The sequence below is a fragment of the Nannobrachium achirus genome (assembly GCF_963921795.1).
Source record: "Nannobrachium achirus genome assembly, chromosome: 19".
In the NCBI taxonomy this organism is placed as follows: domain Eukaryota; kingdom Metazoa; phylum Chordata; class Actinopteri; order Myctophiformes; family Myctophidae; genus Nannobrachium; species Nannobrachium achirus.
This window is the reverse complement of record NC_137826.1, coordinates 4,822,501-4,845,511: the sequence shown is the minus strand read 5'-3', so window position 1 is coordinate 4,845,511 and position 23,011 is coordinate 4,822,501. Positions and strand designations below refer to the sequence as shown.

General features: G+C 41.2%; 1 protein-coding gene and 1 pseudogene across 2 annotated transcripts in view; both read right to left on the bottom strand.

The window, feature by feature from the left end:
• The window catches only part of lars1b (leucyl-tRNA synthetase 1b), a 71,774-nt gene that overhangs the window by 19,078 nt on the left and 29,685 nt on the right, over nucleotides 1–23,011 (bottom strand). The window contains exons 20-25 of the mRNA XM_080748506.1: nucleotides 21,494–21,706; nucleotides 12,041–12,098; nucleotides 8,493–8,556; nucleotides 5,336–5,519; nucleotides 3,375–3,465; nucleotides 2,366–2,506 (exon numbers count right to left, since the gene is read on the bottom strand). Of these exons, the coding sequence (XP_080604632.1) occupies nucleotides 2,366–2,506; nucleotides 3,375–3,465; nucleotides 5,336–5,519; nucleotides 8,493–8,556; nucleotides 12,041–12,098; nucleotides 21,494–21,706 (751 nt within the window). The remainder of the gene's footprint in view (nucleotides 1–2,365; nucleotides 2,507–3,374; nucleotides 3,466–5,335; nucleotides 5,520–8,492; nucleotides 8,557–12,040; nucleotides 12,099–21,493; nucleotides 21,707–23,011) is intronic.
• LOC308304050 (growth hormone-inducible transmembrane protein-like) lies at nucleotides 6,132–8,000 on the bottom strand (annotated as a pseudogene). The gene is made up of 3 exons: nucleotides 7,689–8,000; nucleotides 6,755–7,101; nucleotides 6,132–6,163 (listed from the first exon to the last, which is right to left on the bottom strand). The product of its transcript is annotated as a growth hormone-inducible transmembrane protein-like (transcript).

Genomic DNA, 23,011 nt, shown 5'->3' with positions numbered 1-23,011 from the left:
AGGGGTTGAGTTGAGAGGAAGGACAGAGCTGTCATTTAACCCATTTAGAACGGGTACACATTTTGTGTATCATTATTTTATGCTTTAACTATTGAAAAATAGCAGATATACAAGCTCACAGCGCGGCACCGAGTGCCGCGCTGCGAGCTTGTAGATCTGCTATTTTTGAAAAATCGTGAAAATTAGAATTTTGACCCGATTCTATAAGTGTCTTTTGAATCCTTCTAAGATTTTTGGAAAAAACCTATGTTTCTATGTCAGCAATTTGGCCAGCCATCGTCAAAGAAAAGGTCCTTTTCACTTGACTGGAGCTCAGTTAGTCTGTTCTTCAGAGACTACTATGTCAGTGGTTCTCAAACCTTTTCATGTGAAGGACCCCCAAAATGATATTTTTTTGGCCACGGACCCCCATTTCAAAATATCTAGTTCCAGGGACCACCCAGAAGCAAAATTTGAGTTACAAACGTTCGCTTTCAAAATACATATACTCAACGATTTGCACACATTTTCACGACTTTTTCAAAAATAGCAGATCTACAAGCTCGCAGCGCGGCACTCGGTGCCGCGCTGTGAGCTTGTACATCTGCTATTTTTTAATAGTTAAAGCATCCACAAATGTTAGGCTTAAATGGGTTAACCAGTTACAGTAAACCAGGGTTGTCAAACTCATTTCGGAGTGCAGGCCGCATTGGACGACGTCCTTAAATTGTCACTTTAGAAACGTGCAGAATTGTCACTTAAACGTGTAGAAACATGCAGAATTGTCACTTTAGAAATGTGCAGAAACATGCAGAATTGTCACTTTAGAAACGTGTAGAAACATGCAGAATTGTCACTTTAGAAATGTGTAGAAACATGCAGAATTGTCACTTTAGAAACGTGTAGAAACATGCAGAATTGTCACTTTAGAAATGTGTAGAAACATGCAGAATTGTCACTTTAGAAATGTGTAGAAACATGCAGAATTGTCACTTTAGAAACGTGTAGAAACATGCAGAATTGTCACTTTAGAAACGTGTAGAAACATGCAGAATTGTCACTTTAGAAACGTGTAGAAACATGCAGAATTGTCACTTTAGAAACGTGTAGAAACATGCAGAATTGTCACTTTAGAAACGTGTAGAAACATGCAGAATTGTCACTTTAGAAACGTGTAGAAACATGCAGAATTGTCACTTTAGAAACGTGTAGAAACATGCAGAATTGTCACTTTAGAAACGTGTAGAAACATGCAGAATTGTCACTTTAGAAACGTGTAGAAACATGCAGAATTGTCACTTTAGAAATGTGCAGAAACATGCAGAATTGTCACTTTAGAAACGTGTAGAAACATGCAGAATTGTCACTTTAGAAATGTGCAGATACCCTCTACAGCAGGGATACTCAAACTTCTGAACCGGTGGGCCACATTACAAAAATGACAAGGGGCCACAGGCCGGTAAAATCTCGCTCTTTCGAACGAACATCATTTCGACCGGAGGGTTAGCGACTCACCCCACGGAGGTTAAGGTTAGAATAAGAGTTGGGTGTCGAAAAGATGACATGTAGAAACAGCGAAGCTATCCCCCGCGGGCCAGTTGATACAATGACATTACTTGATAACCTCTTGCTTTATTTCCACATAACTCATGACAATTGCAATGTGCATTATTTTATGGCTTGGAATTCCATTTATATTCTGTCAATGACAGAATTTGTAATCAAAGTAATTTGCTACATTTTCTCTCTTTTTAATAATTCTGTGAAATTAGCATATTCCACAAAAACACCAAAACAAATTAATGTACGTTTGTCTGCTATTTGTCTGGGTTGATATCTGTCTGCCTGCTATCGAGTTGGATAACATTAAAGATAGCTGAGCACAACTCTCTTTCAATTGCTTCACAATGCTATTTATGATGTTGCCACATTCAACACAAATGGCTTTTTACAGAAAATAAACTAAATAATTTAACTAAAATAAACAGGAAAATAAAATAAAATCAAACAATCTACTTAAAATAGATTACCCAGACTGTTAAGCTACCAAATGGCTAATGATGCAGTTGTTAAGTAGAGCTACAGTACGTCTCTTCATTTGCATTAGGCCTACAATAACATTTTGGGTATGCTAATAAGTTGGGTGGGCCAGTCAAAATTGTGCCGCGGGCCGGAAGTGGCCCGCGGGCCGGAGTTTGAGTATCACTGCTCTACAGACTTAAACTTTATGTTGGTTTGTTTACTGTTGAAAGAGAAAACAATGTTGCACATTAAGCTAATCATCTGGGGACCCCCCAAAATAATTTGGGGACCCCCCCTAGGAGTCCCGACCCACAGGTTGAGAACACATTGTCACCTACAGTACTGCATATAACTTGTGTGTCACCTTGCCGAGGAGGCCCCAGGTGTACTCGCAGAGGTGTGGGCAGATGGGTGCCAACAGGAGAGTCTGTCTCTCAATGAACTGGAAGACCAGGTCTCTGTGCATGCCCTCGATGGCCAGCTCACGGTACTTGTCCTTGGCTGCCTGCAGTGGTGTACAGAAAAACACACACAAACTTACCATCTTCACTTGTCTACGTGCTATTAAACATCCAGTCTAACAATGTGCCGGACCAGACATGCTGCATTTGTTGATGGCATGCATTATTGGGCAAACACATGCTACATTATGTTGATTGAATGAATACATAGGACCAAAATGGAAAGTCCCAAGGACTGTTTTTTGATATCCTTTTAGCCTTACTGTTTGACTGTCTGACCAATAAAGTATTCAATCAATCAATCAAAAATCAGACCTTAAAAAAAACAATACGAGAAATAACAAGAGACATTAAAGTTATACTATGTAACTTTTTTTTATAAAACATATCTTAAAATTGTCCTAACTATTAAATCGCTAAAGTTTTAGAACCCCCACTCTGTTAATTTCAGCCCCAAAAGCCATTTCTTTATATGTTTTCTACTTAGCCTTGACAGGGGCGGGATTTCGCGGCAAAATGACGTAATCTGCATCATCTGTATACGTTGTGTATACGTTGGCCAATCACATCGCAGATCATACACACATGATACACTACCGGCCAATTACAGTGCATCTTGCGTCTTTTCAGGAAATAGCTTGCTTCAACAGCTTTGTTTACACTGGTCTAGAAGTCTAGCATGTAGCTCCCCAACCGCTGCTCGTAGAGGGACACGGGAGACGTCATTGAAAGCGTCTCGGCGAGGCGAGGCGGACGCGGTGGTCTGAAGGCCCGGTCCGCGGCGAAAAACGGCCGAAAAAAGCAGACGCGACCGCGGTTTGCGATACTGCTACAGACCACTAGTTGAGCAACTTACACAGTATAGCTTTAATCACTCAAAATAGCAGAGTGAAAAAAGGTCAAGTGGTTCACCTGGAATTCGAAGAAGCCGCTCTTCAGCGCCTCCTTGTACATCATCCTGTCGTAGTGCTGCTCCGTCTTCAGAATGCCCACGTTCATCTCACTGCACAATCACACACAAACAGTCTGTCATCATCAGTCATTTGGGGCCATTCAAACATTCATTAGAGAAAAAGGGCAGGCAGGTCACGAGTCTGGAGAAGGAAGCCCTCGATCCAGACATGCATATCGACTCAAGTCCATCTGCATGTCTGGGGGGCTTTCCTTCTCTCACCTCATCCTACCCCAAGCAATTAGGCTGCTGTAGGTGAGAACCGTGGCACGTAGGGCATTCACCAAATATTAGAATATTCAAATATTAGAATATCAAAGTCACTATTCGACGTTGTTCACCGAAGTCGAATTTTTGCTTATTTTTTTATTTGTTTTCTCTTTAAAAAATATATACTTTATAAAACTTGTCTAATTTAGATAGGAAGTCATAAGAACGAGTTGTCAGTGCCCCTGGTGGATGAATTTGTTAATGCTCTATACCAGGGGTTCTCAAACCTGTTTAGGCCGTGACCCCCAAAATAAACATATTTGAACTGGGACCCCAACCCTGACAAGCACTTGGAATTGTAGGTATTATATATTTAATATGACTCGGTTCCATAGATAAATATTGTGAAAATAGCCGATCTACATGCTCACAACGCCTCGCAACGCAAGGCGTTGCGAGCACGTAGATCGGCTATTTTCACAATGTTTGCCTCTTGCTTACTTAATATTTGACAGTTTGGCCAGTCATGTTGAATATTTGACTATTCGAATACTTTGAGGTCCAATAATTCGAATACTAAAAATCACTATTCGTGAATGCCCTAGTGGCACGTAGCATTTTCTTTCATTCACAATGGACATGAAATGTGTTAAGTTAACACAGTTAACCTTTTCCTGTTAGCTATGCCGGTGTGTAATATGGTGCACTGTGAGCTAATGGAGGGACGTTTATTGTGAAGGTTTGACCGGAAGAGGCATGACCTCCTACTTGTTGAACATGGCGGTTGGATTGAGTGCGAGGAATAAGGTTGTGTCGAAGAACCCATAAAGTTGTCTTATTTCGAGTAACAAAATGAACACGAGACGAATACAATATGAATATACATATTTTTGTAAGGCCAGATATCTTGGACAATATAATGTCCAGTCAGACAGGATTGGTCATGCATTGGTCAGTGGTCATGCTCCTCTTGACATCACAATACACAATAGAAATGGTAAGAGGGAATTCATTTCCAAGTGGATTCCTCGCGACTCGCGTCAGTGCAACCACACCTGCATCTTCCCAGAGATTGCACCTTTCTAGTTATCCCTTGCTCTCGTTCATTCATCTCTCACATACATTCCCCGCCTCCCTCATAACAGCGTGCTCTCTCTTCTAGGGATCAAGGGATGATATGAAAATGTCATTACATTTTCATTGTGACCAAAGAAATTGTGATTTACGATATTATCGCGATAATCAAAATATCCCCAACATCCATTATCCTGGGGAGGAACATTCGCCAAAAAACGATCTACAAGCTCACCACGCGTTGCGACGTGACACGTTGTGAGCTTGTAGGCTATTTTTTGGCAAACAGATTTGATAGAGAGTGAATAAAAGACTGTATCAAGTATGTATATTATAAGTATAAGTTTACCAATAGAGGGTTAAGTGGATATGCAGCTCGGTAAATAAAAGGTGAATTGATCCCAGTGCATGGCGGAGGACGATCGTCTGTTTTCACTAGTTTAAATAATTTTTTAAATGATAAATTCAAAACGAACGGTTTTGGACATACAAGATTTTCACCCGACAACGACGACGAAAACTGTCGCTGGAGTAGTGGGAACTCCACCGTCGCCCCCTGCAATGTTGTGGCCCTCGGCTTGGTACCCTAGACATAATTCGGCCCTTGGGGAACACTAATTGGGGAACTCTGCTCTACCTGGAGAAGACTCTGTCGTTGAAGGTGTCTGCGGGGCCCGTCCTCAGGTTGTTCTGGTTGGCGATCATCTCCTTCACCCACTCCACCCAGGTGTAGAGGCGCAGGATGCCCGCATCCGCCATGGTCTCCACGAAGTTGGCGTCCTCCACCGTGTCGCCGGCGTCGGCCAGAGCCAGACGCATGCCTGGAGGGGAGGATGGAAGCCAGGGTTAAAACAACGCAGAGATGTACCACTAGAAGGGCAAAAGGCTACCAGCCAGTGTTCTTTTTGACAGCAAATAGGGCAGTCACGATTATTTTACTTGACGATTAATTGTCACTCAAATAATTGTGATTAACGATTTACCCGTATTTTCCGGACTATAAGGCGCACTTAAAAGCCTTTAATTTTATCAAAAAACTACAGTGCGCCTTATAGTCCAGTGCGCCTTATATATGGATCATTCATTGACATTGACATTCCCTTTAGCACAGCTCCATCTGTTTGATGCATAACACAACGGTAGCGTCTATTATGTGCGCCTTATAGTCAGGTGCGCCTTATATATGAAAACAGTTTGAAAATAGACCATTCATTGACAGTGCGCCTTAGTCAGGTGCGCCTTATAGTCCAGAAAATACTGTAATTGTGTTTTTGTTGTTGACAATTGCATTTCTTTTTTTTTCTTTTTTTTCATACTTTTTATCCCACGATTTTGCAACCCATTTTCACCCAGTGCCAATTGTCTATGTAATCCTGGGCTCTGCTCTCCCTCTGCCACGCCTGGGGAGACAACGGACTGACCTCATGCTTCCTTCAATGCATGGGTAGTCCAAGTTTTTTCTGGACTGGACGTAGCGCGTGGAAGGAACACGTTAATCCAACCAGTTCCTTTCCCCTCCATCAAGCGCCCCGGCTGGCCAGGGGGAGGCATTATTGAGACCAGGATTACTGCATGTTTTTGTGAGGGTATCAACCCTAGGAGACACGGGGAGAACATGCAAACTCCACACAGAAAGGCCCTATCTCCAACCCCACCTAGGGTGTGGATGCTGATGACGCGGAGGGAGAAACACGCCCCCACGGAATCGAACCCAGGACCTTCTAGCTGTGAGGTGAAGCGCTAACCACTGCGCCACCGTGCCCCTGACAATTACATTTCTTTAAGCTTTGAAGTTGCACATGGCAGATATGACACATAACCTAAATATACCAGTAAGAGACTCTAATCGGGAGATAAGCGACCGTCGGGTCGCATCGCATGTATGTTGTCTGCAAAAAGCAACCTCATGGTGGCGCTAGAAGAGGGGCATGTGAGAAATCAGGGGTGGAGGTTGTGGTTTGCCAGCCAAGGAGTGTGTGTGCAAAGTTTGGCAAGGATAGCGCAACGGTGCCGGAGATAAGAGTAAGGCGGAGATAAAAGTGTGACGTGACATGACGATGATGCAAAATCCAGGCAAGATGTTTAGGCATCGGACTCTGCTCATATGAAATGGACCTGACCAACTTGCCAGCTCCAATAATGGCGGCAAACGTCGCTCCAATTGCCAGCCAAGAGCCCCTCATCATCAGACCCATGAGTGCTGGGGTCCTGCTCACTGCAACAGCTGACATGGCTGTCATTCCAATGCTGCCGGCGAAATACATGTAGGTGGAATGGATTCTGTCCTTGACGTACTGGGGCCAGATCATTGCCTTCTCAAAGGCACCGATCTCATTCGACATGCCCAGTCCATAGTAACACAGAGCACCAAGGCCTGCGGCTTCACCACCAGCCAGGATCATTCTGCCCATAATATGGGCAGAACAATATTATTGTATATGTATACAAAGCCTTACTTGGTGAGCTTCCTTTTTACATTTCCTCCAAATTTGTACTGGTCAAGAATGGGCTAAATCTCAGATCAAATGCCTGGTTACGCTGTGTAGTACCTGCATTTTCATCTGAGGGAGGCAAAAAAAAGCCTCTCCTTTTTTGGCCCCTGGTCATGGAATGACCTTCAGTCCAGACTCAAATTGGCTGTGTTTATTCCTTTGAGAAGTTTTAAGAGAATCACTCTAGACAGATCTATAAACGCTTGCACTTGTTCAGATTTGTAATTAATTTGCTCTGTGATCTCTTCCTTTGGGTACATTCATTGGGCATACTATGCGTGTACTGCTACCTGTGAATTGTAAACTAGTTTAGTATTTAGTGTACATTTTGTATTTTTGGAGTTCTTAGGTATCTGTTTGTGTATCATGGATGTTCTATTTTTTGTTGTGATGTCTTGTATGTAAGCAAGGATTGTGTAATTTTTTATTTCTGCCTCTTGGCCAGGTCACACTCGAAAAAGAGATCATGTCTCAATCTGGTTAAATAAAGGTAAAAAAAAAAGGGTTAGGTCAATTTTAATGGCAGTATCTGTGGCTGGCTCGAACGCTGCTTCTTTCAGCTGGTCTTTGGTGGTCCTCCCCCGACGGAAGCCAAATCTGGCCTTTGTGGACTAACCCTGATGAGGCTTTAGCAGGGGTGGACAAGCCTTCGGGGTGGAACCTCTCAGGGCAGGGGACAGGGTGCCACCGTGTGTCAGCATGGGACGCAGCCCAGCCACCCCAGGGAGACTCCTCAGGCATGTCAGCCCCGCCACCAACATGGTCAATGATCAGCGTGTTCTATATCACTCAAGAGAGCTGGTTCACCTTTTATGAGTTGAGCTAACTCATTCTGTACCACATCACTGTGACACACGTCACTGACATCACTTTCAGTACAGACAGACAGTCAGACAGACAAGCTACAAGGTTTTTCAGGGTATAATGCCTGATCATTAAAAGACATTGAAATAACACCTATTCAGATGTAACATCCCAGTAATATTTAAGCAGTTGGTTTAAGTTGAAATTGTATTTCAAAGGACTGGACAATGGCTCTGTAGAATTATAAACTAAATGAGAGAATGCTTGAGAAGCAATTAACTCCTCTTCCTCTATAAGGGTAATAATAATAATAATAATAATAATACAGTTATTATTATAGACTCAAGAGTACTCTTACAGCAAATGCATACAGAAGCAACAGTATTCATTGTTGGCTGTATAATCTGCCATTACAATATCCACAGGAGGCTAAAATAAACGACAGGCTGAGATTAGCTGGAGGCCAAACAGTACAATTACAAGTGAAAAGAAAAGTACCGTCTGCTGAGAACTTCTCAATAGCTTGTCTGAGGGTGAGGAAGTTTCCTGTAGATTTGGACATCTGCGGGAATACAAAGATGTTAGTAGGATATCGCACAAAGCACACACGCACGCACAAACACACACAAAAGTGCCATTGACAGGGTTCCCACACATTTTCACCAATTCATTTCCAAAACTTTTCCAGAATATTAACCCAATTTCCAGGACTATATAACAATAATTCAGCTCAATAACAGGTCGCTTACTCCTATGCACAATGCCCAAAGACAGGTAGTGTATGCCAGTGGTTCTCAACCTTTTCAGGCTGTGACCCCCAAAATTATCATATTTTAACTGGGGACCCGGCACCCTGACGAGCACTAAGAGTTGAGGAATTTTGTATAACACGTTTCGGTAGCACTTTACAATAATGACCTGTTATAAATCATTTATAAACATTTATAAGCAGTTTACAGATGAGTAATAAAACATGAACAAACTGTTTATTGACATTTGTAAATGTTTAACTAAACATTTATAACTGTTTAACTAAACATTTATAACTGTTTTAAACATCATTTACATGTTATTAGTAAGGTATTAGTAAGTAGTAAACTAATCATGAATAAAACATTTATATACATTTGTAAATGCTTACTAAATCATTTATAACCAATGCTAAAATTCACATAATGTGTAGGTAGGAATGCATTTACAAATGTCTGTTAAGGTGACCTCCATGTGTTGTTCATGTTTAATACCGGTATACGCTTTGCAGATGTTATCAAGAGCCCTAATGTAAAGTGAAGGCTATTCATTGCGACCGTGAGGTCGCAAGTTACTATACAAACCTCCACCGGATGTCCGTCACGTCACGTCACGTCACGTCACGTCACGTCACGTCACATCACGTCACGTCACGCCACACTTTTGGCCCTACTCTTATCTCTGGCACTGGTGCCCCTATCCATGCCAAACTTTGCACACACTCCTTGGCTGCCAAACCACAACCTCCACCCCTGATTTCTCACATGCCCCTCTTCTAGCGCCACCATGAGGTTGCTTATCTCCTTACTGGTTATTTATATCTGTCTGTTAATGTGGCCTCCTTGTTTGTTCATGGTTATGCTTTGTAAAACATTCCTTAAATATCTATAAATCATTAGTAGATGTTATCAAGAGCCCTAATGTAAAGTGAAGACTATTCATTATTTACAACTGTCTGTTAATGTGGCCTCCATGTTTGTTCATGTTTAGCAGTTTGGCATGGATAGGGGAAACGGTGCCGGAGATAAGAGTAGGGCCAAAAGTGTGACGTGACGTGATGTGACGTGACGTGACGTGACGTGACGGACAGACTGACGGAGGGACTGACAGACAGCCGGGGGAGGTTTTCATAGTAACTTGCAACCTGATGGTCGCAATGAATAGTCTTCACTTTACATTAGGGCTCTTGATAACATCTACAAAGCGTATATTAAACATGAACAACACATGGAGGTCACCTTAACAGACATTTGTAAATGCATTCCTACCTACACATTATGTGAATTTTAGCATTGGTTATAAATGATTTAGTAAGCATTTACAAATGTATATAAATGTTTTATTCATGATTAGTTTACTACTTACTAATACCTTACTAATAACATGTAAATGATGTTTAAAACAGTTATAAATGTAGTTAAACATTTACAAATGTCAATAAACAGTTTGTTCATGTTTTATTACTCATCTATAAACTGCTTATAAATGTTTATAAATGATTTATAACAGGTCATTATTGTAAAGTGCTACCCACGTTTCTATTGTGAAAATAGCAGATCTACAAGCTCACAACGCCTCGCGTTGCGAGGCATTGTGAGCGTGTAGATCGGCTATTTTCACCATTTCTGCCTTTAATATTTGACAATTTGGCCAATGTTTAATTTGTCATTTCAGAGGTATTAACAAAATCAATAACCAAAGACAATGCATAGATATTTTTCCAGGACCTTCCAGGACCCTTGATCAATTCCAAAACTTTTCCAGTCCTGGAAAAATTATTTTTCTAACTTCAAAATATTTCCAGGAATTTCATGACCGTGGGAACCCTGCATTGACCATATTCATACCGCTGTAATTTGCTCTTATGGTACTAGTATTACATCGTCTCTGAAGAGATCAAAATGCAATGCAAAATCCAATTTAGATGAGCAACTTTATCAATCAATAAGACTAGAGCTAATTCTTGGTTATCAATAGTACTGTTGCCAAATCCAGCGTTATATTTTAATCATTCCTAAATCTTATTTATAGGCTTAAACTTATCATCTTAAATGTGTTGTCTTTTACTCTAGTTATTTTTACAGTAGCTTTCATTCTTTTTTCCTGGTGACTTCATATTAATATTTGAAAGCGGTATGAGTGCTGCTTTGAACTTAGCCTTCTTCTAACACTCAATTTAATGTGTTTCTAAAGAAGTAAACAATCTAAAACTGTGCCTAATATTTATTAGGCACAGTGCCTATATATTTATTATGGTGATTATTTGTAACTAAGCCTCTAAGGTAGTGCAGTGTTTCGCAAACTTTTTTGGCTCAGGGCAGCGCTGACATGCTCGATACTCCTGAATTACATTGTTATTTTATGGACTATGCACCTTACATTTTCATGCACAACACACACTCACACACCCACAACCACGTTGTGCCCATGGATTATTGGGACATGAAAAGTGTCCCCATTAGGCCTGGGACGATTCACTTCTCCCGATTCGATTAGATTTCGATTCATAGGGTGGCGATTCGATTTATATCACGATTATAGATTGTTCTGCGATTTGCGATTATTGCACAATTTACATTGCTTTTTTTATATACTTTGAATTTAAAATGTTTAGGTGGTGGTCGTAGGACCACAGCACTTTCCCCCAATATAACTACAAATCTGTAAATGAGTACACAACCCTTTTCCCTTTTTATTGAAGTGATGAACAATCACTTATGGGAATCAATAATGGGATATTTAGAAAATATTAAAGAATATTATTTTTAACTACCTTTTTTGGCTTTTACCATGGGCCTGTCTCTGAGCAGCTATTTTTCCAAAATATATAATTTAAGGTAAATGAGTCAGAGTCAGCCTATATTCAGATATTGTTTTACATTTCTTGCAATGCTGCCATTTTGTGTGTGTGTGTGTGTGTGTGTGTGTGTGTGTGTGTGTGTGTGTGTGTGTGTGTGTGTGTGTGCGCGTGTGTGTGCCTGTTGCAATGAATGGCTTTTCGACAACTGTGTCAAGAGGTCAGGTCACAACAATTGACCTCTCAGTTTCAGTTCTTTTGAAGTTAAAGCAGCAATTAAAAGACGCATTCCACCGGCTGTGTGTGTAGCGCGGCCTCTTTGATGATCGCAGCAAGCACAGAGGAGAGGGAGAGAATAAAAATATATATATATAGATTCTGAACTTTGAAATCGATTTAATTGAATCGTGGCATTAAAACCGCGATAGTTTAGTGAATCGATTTTTTGGCACACCCCTAATGCCCATGCAGAAAAAAGGTTGAGAAACACTGAACACACCTTTTCAGAGTTGAGTAGCAGGTGTCCGTTGGCGCGCACCGCCTGTGGCCACTTCGCACTGTGGAGGAGAACAAATGGGTGTCAGCCTCACATTCTTCAACATGCATTAGGACTGCCATCAGTGGCATCGTGCTCATATTCACTCAACGTGGGAGGTGGAACTACTTCCACCTCCCACGTTGAGTGAATATGAGCACGATGGGACGTAATGAAAATGTCACATCACGATTAACTCATTCTGTGCCAATGACTGCTTATGACGGTTTTTTTCCAATAGCCCTGTGTGCCAATGATGGCTTATGACGGTTTTTGTGTTTTTTACATAGAAAAAAAAAAAAAAAAAAATCATTTTTTTTTTTTTTTTTTTTAAAGATGTCAAAATGACCTGAGATCAGAGAGATGCTTTTCTCTGTTTGTGTGTTCGCTCCCTCGTTTAGCTGATTGAGAAAATGTGTGTTCATGTGTGTCCATTCTAGTGGATGGACACTTTTTTTCATTCAAACAGCTCTATCTCTGGAACCATTTGTCCGATTGACAAAATTCTTTCACAACAACTGTGTCTGTTTCTGTGGGGAAAAAAATTATAAAAAAAAAATCATTTTTTTTCATTGCATAGTAAAGAAAAACATACAAAATCTCGGCACAGCTACCTTGGAGCCATTTTGGCATCTGGCACAGAATGAGTATGTGACCAAAGAAATCGCGATTTAGGTAATCGCAATGATCAAAATCAAAATATCCCCAACATCCATTATCCTGGGGCGAAACATTTGCCAACAAATAGCAGTGTTGTTGCACTGATGCAACAATGAACCCACCCTTTTACCCACACCACTACAATACTGTATAAAAGACATCCAACTGACAGCTGCACTCAAAAACAGCTGAACATAAAGCTGGAGCATGCAACTTTTCACTATTCTGCTTGTTATGTTGACACTCTCGGGTTGCCTTCAAGCAAGTCCTGTTGACAGGGACTCCTCTGACAAGGACTTCTCACTTGAATTCATCGGAACGCCTACATGTGTATGTTAAATTGTATTTCCTTTTATTTTTTCCCATCATCATTTTAAACTAGTTTCTTGGGACTAATATAATCTGCTTTCTTACACACTAACAGGACTCAAATTCATTGTTCTACACTCCCGAAGTGACGGTAAGAGTACATTTTTTATTTATGTATTATTTTACTACTATATTGTAATAAATCACACCCGTGTGAACTGAGCGGTGGTCGTGGAGGCTGCGCAACAGCACTACTGTGTGTGTGTGTGTGTGTGTGTGTGTGTGTGTGTGTGTGTGTGTGTGTGTGTGTGTGTGTGTGTGTGTGTGTGTGTGTGTGTGTGTGTGTGTGTGTAAGGCAGCTGGCTCGATCCTCCCTGTTCCTGGACCTAAGGAGGCGTAAGGTCCCACTGGCCAGTGAGTCAGAGTCCCCACTTTCTGGGATTCAAGAGGAAACCCAGTGGAAACTTGAGACCCGTTCTGCTGGTTTTGGGGTCTGGTCAGATTGGCCAGATCTGAACGACCTCTGTGTCCGCACTGGAGTGACTCTGGAGTGGGTGAGGTCTGACTCTGGGACTGTGAGGGTCTCAGAGGACATTATAACCGACCCTCTCATCCAGGTCAGGGCAACAGCCACCTATGCTGGTCACAGTCACCTGCTAACAGCTACAGGTGCCAGACAGGTCCTCATGGATCTACCACCAGCATCAACAACAACAACAACAACACTGGACTGGACTAAAACTCCAAGGGCAACTTGCATGTCTCCCCTATGCTGATCACTCTGTCTCACACTCATTCCTAAAGAAAACTGCACTCAATGAGGACAGCCAAGTCCTTCCCACCAAACTCAATATTTCCATCTGGTTCCCCAGCACTCAGGTTCCTCATTGCTTGCATCACACCACAGAACAGATCACTGAAACACTGTCACACTTCTTGAATGGCTGCTATGCATACAAAGGGATGTACATAGCACGCCATGATAGAATAGTGGAACTCATAGCAAAGGACATATCAAAATATCATGCAACCTCAGTGAGAAAGGTACAAACATTCCCGTGTCAATCCATCCATGTTTCATCTCTGTGATAACTTGGACATTTTTGCATCTTTGACAGCTAATACACCAGATGTTGTTGTGGTTGATGAAGAGTCCAGGGAAGTGTCTGTATTAGAGATGGCCTGCACCTTTGACCCTAGCCTAGAGGAAGCTTTCATGACCAAGGTCATTAACACATCGACTGCCCACTAGGAGGCGCCAGTCATCCCCTCTGAGTGCCCCCATAGCACTTCCATAGAAGAATACGAGGCCCTGTTGCGTCAATGCATGCGTGATGACGTCACTTGGTCACATGAGCGCAGACAGGATGTTATTGTGTAACTTACTGTATGGGCTAGTGTTGATCATAGCTGTTCACTGCCGATCAAAATTTGGACATTTTGCCGCACGCGGCCACAGTTTTAGCCATAAAACAAACATCGGAGATAAAGGGCTTTAAAGATGGGGAAATGCATTGGAGTATACGGAGAAAAACGCCGCGCGATGCTCTCAGCGTCGGCTCGAAGCGACTAGCGGCTAATGGGCTACATCCAGGCGTAGCCCCGACCTAACGGTGAGATATAAAGTTATACTGTAATTACAGTAAACACGTCCAACGCGTCATGGGCCTCCAGCGACATCAAAGAAATTGTCGCGTAGACACCTCGTGGGCACCCGCTTTGTTAAATACCAACCTCTCCTACATCTCAGAGCTGGGGTACAGGTGCAGACTATTTGTTTTTATGTTTGGCAGCCTAGGACATACCCACAGGCTGGTTGTTAGAGGGTTTCAACAACTTGGGATGCCTAAAAAAAGAGGCAACAAGGCTGGCAAAGTATTGCTCTGTCCCCGCTATAATCGGCAGCCGCCACATATGGCGGAGACGCTGCTACTTATACCCGTAGAGTACCAAGTGCCTTGCTATTGTATCTTGAGGACATATGGCATGATTTTGTACAGTAAATGTAACTCTACTGCACCTATAATATTTGTGTCCTTGTATGCATCTCCTTTGTGTGGACATAAATAAATGGTTAAAATGTGTGTGTGTGTGTGTGTGTGTGTGTGTGTGTGTGTGTGTGTGTGTGTGAGAGAGAGAGGGTGAGTGTGTGAGTGAGTGAGTGAGTGAGTGAGTGAGAGGGTGAGTGAGTGAGTGAGTGAGTGAGTGAGTGAGTGAGTGAGTGAGAAGTCACTATCTTAGAAGTAGGCTGTACGTTTGACTATAGTCTGGAAGAGAGTGAGAGAGAGAGAGGGTGAGTGTGTGTGTGTGTGTGTGTGTGTGTGAGTGAGTGAGTGAGTGAGAGGGTGAGTGAGTGAGTGAGTGAGTGAGTGAGAAGTCACTATCTTAGAAGTAGGCTGTACGTTTGACTATAGTCTGGAAGAGACATTCCTTGCCAAGGTTCTAATTTAAAATACCAACTTCTCAAAAATGAGATTGAACAACTTGGGTACAACTGTAAACTACTTGTGTTTGGAATATATATTTTGAAGCCTTGGCCATGTCCACAGAGACAGACTAGTCGTAAGGGGTTTGCAGACGGCAGGAATTTCCAAGCCAAAAGCATTGGCCAAATTCTGCTCAATATCTGTGATAATAGGCAGCCGCCACATATGGAGGAGAGTCAGGAGACACTGCTTCCTGTGTCCATAGACTAAGACTAGACATACAGTATCAAAGAGGTTCTGAACCTGATGAGTGCATCTACCAGTATTTGTGTTCAAGATGTTTTCTTGTAAAATGTGAACATAAATAAATGATTACGTGTGTGTGTATGTGAACATAAATAAATGATTACGTGTGTGTGTGTGTGTGTGTGTGTGTGTGCGCGCGCGTGTGTGTGTGTGTGTGTGTGTGTTATATTTTTTTAATATATTAATTGGAACTAAGCCTTCTATTTGACCAGCATCGCTAGATAGGATGGGTTTGGGTAGGTGTTAGCAATAGCAATGTGTATTGCTAGCAAGGTGTTAGCAATACACATAGTCCTACCTAGGGTAGGACTATGTAGCATCGCTGTATGCTGTATTTTAACATCAGTCATTATGGTGGTACTTGGAGACCCAAATATTTTCTGAGGTGGTACTTGGTGCAAAAAGTTTGAGAACCATTGGTATAGACTAATTAAATCCACAGACACAGCAAACAGGTCAGCGCTCTGTGGATACGTCTATAACCGTATGTTATGTGCAGACTTGATTTGATATGTGCAGGCTTTAATTGATAGGCAATTCAATGTCACTTGTCAAATATTTAGCCCAATCCAGCCTTGCTGAAAGACAGTCAACCGCTGAAAACACTGGCCACCTTATTGCTACAAAACCTGTATATCCACTAATGATATAGTACTAATGTACAGTAGGGTAGATTAACCCCCGAATGGGGCTTTTTTTTCTATACTACAGATGCACAGATATATAGAGAGAGAGAGAGAGAGAGAGAGAGAGAGAGAGAAATCTATCAATAGAGAGAGACATAGATAGATAGATAGATACATAGATAGATACATAGATAAAGATAGAGATCTCTGGAGTCCGTATCAGTTGCATCACTAGGCCTAACAATAATTTATAATAACAATCGTGGGTATGAAGCGTTACAATGAGGCGGCTCTCCCCTACATGGTGAAGCCGAATGTAATATTTTTTGTTATGCTAAAGAAAACAACAAGCAACAAAACTTAAAGGACAACTTTAGTTTTTTTACAACAAGGGTTCATGTTTTAGATTGTAATTAAAGAATATAAAAGAAGAGTGTTAAAATTATTTCATTTACTTCTTTCTATTGTTTTAGAGATTCTTATTTCAGTGGTTGGGGGCATGCGTACAAGTGGCTAAATATGTCATTTTACACAGAATAAGCCCATTCCCAAGATGCAACGCAACCTTTGATGGTTGGATGTGACTTATGGAGGCTAGAAGTGTTACTGTAAATAGCAATAAAGAAACTGCTGGCTTATTGTGTCTAAAAAGACATATTTAGCCACTTGTACACGCATGCCCCCATGCGTACGCATGCCCCACATTTTAGAACGGTAAACGCGATAAAACAATAGAAGAAAGCAAATGAAAACATTTTAACGCTCACTTTTTCTTTTCTCTAATTACAATCTAAAATATGAACCCTTGTTGTAAAAAAACAAAGTTGTCCTTTAACACATCGGATGCCCACGTGGTGTCTACAAGTCAATTTCTTTGATGTCGCTGGAGGCCCACGACGCGTTTGACGCGTTGTACAGTAAACTATACTGTACTGTAGCTACTGCACTTGGCTACCGCGGTGATGAAACAAACTCCATTTCCCAACATGCAGCGCGCAATTACGTCACCCGGACGTGCTGTGTGTCTCGTTGACTTCCTGTTTAGCGGCTGCACAAAAATGCTGTTTTCTCCGGATTCTCTTCCTTTTTTCATTTTTTTCTCAAAACGGCAGCCTCTTCTACATGCCGTAACACAAACACTGTGGCTTAGAAATGATAAAAAACGGTCCTGACTGAAAGAAAAGATTTTCGCGAAATAAACAGGACATACTCGGATTACATTTACTAGGATTACTTTTCTCGCCAGTACTCTCGCCGGTAGGTAAAATGACGCGTTGCCATGGGCACCAGCAAATTAAGACCTCAAAACCACGTGGGCGTCCGATGTGTTAATATTGAAATATTTCAATTCTAGTTCATACAACTAGAAAAAGCTCATATTCATTCTGTTAAGGTGCTAAACAACACGACTATCTCTGTTCTGTTCACAGGAATCCTGCTTCAATGATGTGTACAAGTGTTTTGACCTTGAACTGAACAACATAAAAAGGGACTGTACCACCACTGAGGGACAACGTCTCCACATAGACCTGACAAAGGATTTCTTGAACAAAGCACAAGATGTAAGTATTCCTAAACATTAAGAATACAGTGTTTCCTGAACAGGCAGGCACTCAACCACATTGCTTTAAAGGGATCCCTGGCTAATACGACAAATATGCCTTAATACATTATAATTGTCCTAACTACAATGTAAAATTAAAAACACAGTAAATATTTTATTTCTTCTAGAATAGCTAATCTTTCACTCAATAGGGGAAATGCCTGCCGCACGTTGATGATGTCATGAAACCATGTGTGGTCTATCTCCATATACTTCCTATGGTTAATATGAGCATCAAATCAATATTTCAAATGTGTGTTTTTTTTTGCACATGCATGCCATAAATTCCATAGGGATAGACAACACATGGTTTTATGACATCATCAACTTGCGATGGGCATGTCCCCTATTGAGTGAAAGATTAGCTATTTCTTGAAGAAATAACATCCAGAGATGAGCCGTCCTTGAATTGTCATGTTCCTTCTACTACAGGAGTTACCTTGAAATACACTTTTAAGTTATTGAAATAAAATGTATTTAAAGGATCATTTGCTGGAATTAACGCAACAACATTTCTCTACAGGGAGCAACCGATTCTGAAGTCTGTACCTGTGATGTCTGGCCGGAACGTCCTGTTCAAGAGTTCTTTCACCAAATGAAAGAGGTTGTTGAAGAGATGAGACAGATTAACCCATTTAAGCCTAACATTTGTGGATGCTTTAACTATTAAAAAATAGCAGATATACAAGCTCACAGCGCGGCACCGAGTGCCGCGCTGCAAGCTTGTAGATCTGCTATTTTTGAAAAAGTCGTGAAAATGTGTGCAAATCTTTGAATATATGTATTTTCAAAGCGAACGTTTGTAACTCAAATTTTGCTTCTGGGTGGTCCCTGGAACTAGATATTTTGAAATGGGGGTCCGTGGCCAAAAAAATATCATTTTGGGGGTCCTTCACATGAAAAGGTTTGAGAACCACTGACATAGTAGTCTCTGAAGAACAGACTAACTGAGCTCCAGTCAAGTGAAAAGGACCTTTTCTTTGACGATGGCTGGCCAGATTGCTGACATAGAAACATAGGTTTTTTCCAAAAATCTTAGAAGGATTCAAAAGACACTTATAGAATCGGGTCAAAATTCTAATTTTCACGATTTTTCAAAAATAGCAGATCTACAAGCTCGCAGCGCGGCACTCGGTGCCGCGCTGTGAGCTTGTATATCTGCTATTTTTCAATAGTTAAAGCATAAAATATTGCGTCATAATGTGTTCAGGCCTAAATGGGTTAAAAACTCTGCTCAAAACAGTAGCTAGACAGAACCCAGCAGGTGTTCCACTAAAAGCTGGGGTTCGGAGGGACTGGGGTCATGGTTTGACTCCGGACCGGGCCTCCATGAAGCACGCCTGTGGACTTGCCTGGATCTCTCTGTGTCTATCTCTTGCTCTCTACAGCAGGGATCTTCAACAAGGGGTCCGGGACCCCTAGGGGGTCCTCAGAGTTACTACAGGGGGTCCTCCAAATCTTTGAGTGATAGAAACTTTTTTTATATTAACCACTTGAACCCTATAGTGTCCATATTCTGAGAACTTTAGCCAAAAATAGCTGATCTACAAGCTGCGAGGCGTTGTGAGCTTGTAGATCGGCTATTTTCGGCAGTGAAAGGTTCAAGTTACATTTCAAGTGGTTAAATATCTGAAAACACAAATTGACATGAATCCAAAATACACTGATGATTGTGCTGAAACTATGGAATCTCTGACAAGGTTGTGGGGGGTCCCTGCTTCATCTCTCTCTCAGCTAATAGTCAGGGAATTTTAATAAAACCCTGGGAATAAATTCCTTACCAAACGATTTCTTCACCAATGTGTTTGTAAAGGTGTCTAGTAACATATTTAACAAAGATTGAAATTCAACATCCCTAGCAAAATATTTGACAGCTAGGGTAATTCTGGGTCTCATCCACTTACTATACACTGCACTATAAGGGAAAAAATCACTCCCAAAAATATGCTTTAAGTAGCATGTTAGGGGTCTAACTAGGTGTTTTTAATTATTCTGAATCCATTGCAAGCATTTGTTTTGCACGAAAAACATTCATTGGGCCAAAATCAGACGCAGAAAAACAATGGTTTAGTGATGAGTCGTCACTTTTCACAAGGTGTAAGGGGTCCATTTTTGGCCCAAGGAATGTTTTTTCGTGCAAATGGGATGTTGAATTTCAATCTTTGTTAGATATGTTACTAGACACCTTTATGAACACATTGGTGAAGAAGTTGATTGGTAAGGAATTTATTCCCAGATTTGACAGTTATTCTGCTAACTTTCCCTGACTATAAGGGGTCCTTGGCCTGAAAACGTTGAAGACCCATGCTCTACAGTACAGTACTTGAGTAAATGTACTTAGTTTCTTTACACCACTGCCTGCACGATACTTAGTGAAGCACTGTATTCACATGTATTTGAGTAAACCTATGGGGTTATTTTTGTGACAATAATAATTTGTATTCGTACTTTGCCTTTTTTTTTTACTCGTAAACATTTGTTACAAAAACAAAATGACACGTAAACAAATGAATTAAAAAATATATATTCGTAAAAAGAACAAAAAAAAGTACAAATGTTTTTTTGGAAGCTGCAGTGATTATAATGCCAAAAAGAAAAACAAGCCAAAATACGAATGTTTTTTTTGGAAGCTGCAGTGATTATGCCAAAAAGATTGGATCACTCTCCCCCCACGGCCCCCACCCTTTCGAATTGTTTTTAGTCAGTTCAGAGTAAGGAAACTGCCAAAAATCACATGATCGGCATAGAGCCAATGATGTGAGGCCTGTACCACTAGCCAATCAAAAGGCTCCAGTGTTGGCATGGCAACCAGCTGTTGCCATGTTTGTAAAAGTGAGTACTCTGGGCTTTCCTTTCCATAAGTTTAGCTAATTCCATCACACATACCATGGAAGTCTAAATGCTCAAAAATTAATACATAAATACACGACTGGCTTCAGTCGTGTTTTGCTGTCCTCTGTCCTTCGTGTCCCGGCACTAGAGACAAGGTTTTAAGCTATTTAGACCTGAACCATTAAAAAAATAGCAGATATACAAGCTCACAGCTGTAGAGATCTGCTATTTTTGAAAAATCGTGAAAATTTGAATTTTGACCCGATTCTATAAGAAAAACCTATGTTTCTATGTCAGCAATCTGGCTAGCCATCGTCAAAGGAAAGGTCCTTTTCACTTAACTGGAGCGAAGTTAGTCTGTTCTTGAGAGACTACTATGTCAGTGGTGCTCAAACCTTTTCATTTAGTTCCAGGGACCACCCAGAAGCAAAATTTGAGTTACACACGTTCGCTTTAAAAATACATATATTCAAAAATGTGCACACATTTTCACGACTTTTTCAAAAATAGCAGATCTACGAGCTCGCAGCGCTGTGAGCTTGTATATCTGCTATTTTTCACTGGTTAAAGCATTCAATAATTCTAGGCCCTAAATGGGTTAAATTTAAACCATGCCATTTTGCAACACTCGAGTAGTAAAGACATACAAACATACTTGTCTTTGGGCCACATGGCCACGTGGTTGTAGAGGTAGTACGACAGGTGGTTTGGGACGAGGTCTTTGCCCGACACGCGCACGTCCACGGGATACCAGTACTCAAACTCCCGCCGCAGCTTCTGCAGGTACTCGTTGGGGATGTCCGTCTTGGGGAAGGGAGACGTCTTGAAGAAGATGAAGTCCCACACCTCTCTGGTCATCTGCTCTGGCCTGGGGGGGAGGGAGAGGGAGAGGGAGAGAGAGAGAGAGAGAGAGAGAGAGAGAGAGAGAGAGAGAGAGAGAGAGAGATCTTTTACTTGTGTAAAGAAATGGCCCTCATTTACAATCAAGTGCAAAACTAAGAATGCAAATACTTAAAGGTAGGGTAAGTGATTTTCATTTTCAGTTATCATGTAGGTGACAGGCAGGGGGCGGGCCTTGGTGCGTGTAAGGCCCGCCCCCCACGCGACCATGATTGGAGGAAGGCCCCACTCTATCCTGATTGGAGGAAAACTGATTGGTGGAGAAACTGAAACTGCTTTGGTCTGGTGGTCTGCGGTGGTCTGCAGCCTTTTTCCTCAGCGTTTTGCCATAGTAAAATGTGTGTACGTAGCATCATGTTTGTCTAGTGATGTCATATGTCGTATGTCTGTAGCCTTTTTCATCAGCGTTTTGCCATAGCAAAACGTGTGTGTAGCATACCCTGTACAAAGAAAGAAAAAGAAAACTTTTTTTTTCCAAATATTTTTTTTTTCAAAAATGTTTTTTTTTAACTCAAAAAATGTATTACGCATGATCGTGATCGCGAAATTGCATGTTTAACCCCATAACAAACCCCATTGTTCAAACATGGCGGCCATGTTTGTTTACATAATGTAAAAACGTAATGGCTGATATCTCATGAATGCCTGAAATCGCTAAACAAAGGGTATGTAGTAAATCATATAATTGGATTTCCAAGCGGATTTTTTTGTTTGAAAGCTGTGAACAGCGTGCAGACACGTGGTGCATGATCTAGGCATGGGAGTGCATGATCCGTGCACTATGAATTACATGGAAGTCTATGGAGACCATGGCATCGCGGACCTTCAAAGAGATTTAATTGATAGCAACAAAAGTGTTAAAGCCAACATTGGAGGGTAAAATAAAATAAAATAATAATATTAATAATAATCGTAATATTAATGAAAATTGCACTAGTTGTCGTCAAGTAGCCAACGTGGAAATGTGCTTACTACAAGGTTATGGCTACTCAGCTATAACCCCACAAACTGTGTGGTAATGATGATACGGATCATCAATAGTGTGTACAAATGGAACCAAATGATTTGGTTCCATTTGTACAAATCTCCGAGTCATGGTGGTCCATGGAATGTCAAAGTTTGGGATCCACCGGTATCGCACTTGTATGGCAGACGTGAAGTCCACATGAAAGCTCTGACAGTGTGAATAAAAAAAAAAAAAAAAAAAATGGTTGCAGAAACAGTTCCAAATCTGATGGAATCGACTCCGGTTCTTTAACTCACTAAGATATTC